Raw genomic sequence first — 3,042 nt, 5'->3', positions numbered from 1 at the left:
TGGATACCACCCTTGTTCTTGTACAAAGGAATCATTGTACTCCACCTCCATTCTTCAGGCATCTTCTTCGTCTTAAAGATAACATTAAACAACCCAGTAAGCCACTCCACGCCCACACTCTTCCATAATTCTACCGGGATCTCGTCTGGCCCAGTCCCTTTTCCCCTGCTCATCTTACGCATCACTCCCATAACCTCTTCGACCTTAATACGCCTACAATAGCCAAAATCACGCAGACTCTCGGAGTGCTCCAACTCACCCAGCACAATGCTTTTGTCCCCCTCCTCGTTCAACAGTCTGTGGAAGTATGCATGCTATCTTCGTCTAATAAGGGCATCTTCCATCAATACCATGTCGTCCTCATCTTTGATGCACTTTACTTGGTCCAAGTCACGAGCCTTCCTCTCCCTTACTTTGGCTAACCTGTACAACTTCTTGTCCCCGCCTTTGCTCCCAAGCTCCGCATATATTCGTCCAAAGGCAGCAGTCTTAGCCGCCGTAATCGCTAACTTCGCCTCTCTCTTTGCCTTCTTATAACATTCCCAATTTGTCCTCTTTTCCTCCTCGTTTGTGCTCTCCACTAGTTTCAAATAAGCCGTTTTCTTGACTTCAACTTTTCCTTGGACCTCCGTATTCCACCACCAATCCCCTATACGTCTCCCAGGGTATCCCTTTGTAACTCCTAAAACCTCTCTCGCAACTTCCATAATGTATATATATCAACTAGGAAAAATAAATAATGAATTCATACAAACTATTTGTGTAAAGATCCTCTTTTTGTAATGAATTTAAGCTTTATATGTCAATCAAGTCATTTAAAAGTTAATTGTGAGTAACCTTATTTATTAAATATTCATTGGTAACTTGTATAATAAATAATACGTTTACCTACTAAATTTAATAGATTAAGTATACACATATCCTATACAAATTTATTATAATGATAGTGCATATAATTTAAAAACTTTACTATAAATCAGGGGTAGAGATAAGTGAAGGGTTAGCTAGAAACTAGTACATATGCGTTGAAATGGCATGGGATAGCCACTTTTTAACATGCTATTTAGTTTTTATTCAATATTTTTAATTGTGAGCAAAAATAGTCATTACTCTATTAAAATTAATACGAAAAGCTATCTTTACCCTTTCTTCATAGGTGTTGTATAAATATTAAGGACATGGTGTCCTTAACATTTACACTGCACACATGAAGTAAGGACGCCATGTCCTTAACATTTTGTCACGACCCGGAATTTCCATCTTCGGGACCGTGATGGCGCCTAACATTTCACTTGCTAGGCAAGCCAACGTTAGAGGATTTTTAAGCCAATTTTTAATCAATTCAATAAAGTAAAACCAATTAAGCCGAAAAGAAACTAAAACGGAATACAAATGACATAAAACCAATAATATCTAAGTATAACCCGGATCTGGAGTCACAAGTTCATGATCTTCTAGAATCTCTACAAATAAGGTTTGCAATAAATACAACTGTCTCGAATGAAATGAACAATAAATAGAGGAAGTGGAAGGGGACTTTAAGGTCTGCGGACACCATCAGATCTACCTCGAGTCTCCAAATGCCAATTCGAGTTAATATGCCTCACGGACAGCTGGGACCAGTACCAAAATCTGCACAAGAAGTGCGGAGTGTTGTATGAGTACAACCAACCTAATGTACTCCGTAAGTGTCGAGCCTAACCTTGGCGAGGTAGTGACGAGACTATGACAGGACACCCATGTAATTAAACATGTACAAACGGAAATATATGTACAAAATAACAACAAATAAAGAATTAACAAGTACAATTGGGAGGGGACATGTGAAAGGGGTACAAGATACAGTACCTACAACAGGGAATATTAACAACAATCAGTCAATAAACCTTCAATCAACAAAATGAACAAGCATAATGAATAAAACTGCACGGCATCATCCTTCGTGCTTTTACTCTAAATCTCACCATAAAATGATAAATACGACACGACATCACCCATCGTGTTTTTACTCTCAATTTCATCATGAATCAATAGATATGACATGACATCACCCTTCGTGCTTTAACTCTGAAATACGGCATGACATCACCCTTCGTACTTTAACACTCTCCCTTACCATGTAACAATGAACATATAAAAATAGGGAGACGGAATAAGCAATATCAAGTCTTATGTCAACAATAGTTCCACAATACCAATCTCAACTTCAGAAACAATACTCAATTATCACATATAGCTCATAAGTACAGAAAGAACGATCAATTTATCAATTAACTAGTCTAAGCGTGGCTATAATGATCAAAGAAAGAGATAAATTACAAGAAACAAGTCTCACCCACATGCTTTAACCCAATAACAATGCATAAGTACTCGTCACCTAACATATACGTTGTATCTAACATTTAAACAAGTAACAAATAGGCAAACAAGTCTTAATCCCTTAAGTCAAGGTTAACCACGATACTTACCTCGCTCCATAAGTCGACTCAAAGCTCTACCAAAGCCTTTCCCATAGAATCCTTCTGCAAAACAGTCGTATCTAACCGCAATAGACTCAATAATGTCAAATATTGCTGAAGAAATCAATTACAATGCATAAATTTAGAATTTCCATAATTTTTCCCAAAATGTCAAAAATTGAGCCTGGGCCCGCTTGGTCAAAACCTGAGGTTCGGACAAAAGTCCATTTTCTCGTTCACCCCGAGCCCGATTATGTAATTAGTTTCGGAATCCGACCTCAATTTGATGTCTAAATCCCTAATTTGCAAAAACCCTCAATTCTTCCTAAATCCCTAGTTTTCTTGCATGGAAGAACAAAGATTAGGGCTAGTAATTAATGGGTGGTGTTAGAAATGGAAGAAAATGAGTTAACATGTACAAACCTATAAATTGATGTTGAGTTTTCTCTTAAATATCGCCTCTAGGCCGAGCTCTAATGGAGAGTATATGAAAAAAAATGAAAGAATCCCGTTTTGGTCTGTTTTTAATCACTGGGTGTCAGGCCTTCTTCGCGTTCGCGAAGGGCTTGACGCAATCGCGAAG

At 37.9% G+C, this 3,042-nt stretch overlaps 1 protein-coding gene across 1 annotated transcript; it reads right to left on the bottom strand.

The window, feature by feature from the left end:
- Positions 1-314: 314 nt before the first annotated feature.
- Positions 315-707, bottom strand: LOC107780139 (uncharacterized). Its single transcript, XM_016600658.2, has one exon. The coding sequence runs from the start codon at positions 705-707 to the stop codon at positions 315-317; it is 393 nt and encodes a 130-aa protein (XP_016456144.2).
- Between the last annotated feature and the right edge of the window lie 2,335 nt (positions 708-3,042).

The sequence above is a fragment of the Nicotiana tabacum genome, chromosome 12, assembly GCF_000715075.1.
Source record: "Nicotiana tabacum cultivar K326 chromosome 12, ASM71507v2, whole genome shotgun sequence".
Classification (NCBI taxonomy): domain Eukaryota; kingdom Viridiplantae; phylum Streptophyta; class Magnoliopsida; order Solanales; family Solanaceae; genus Nicotiana; species Nicotiana tabacum.
Note: the sequence above shows the minus strand (reverse complement) of the source record. Positions and strands in the feature narration are given on the sequence as shown.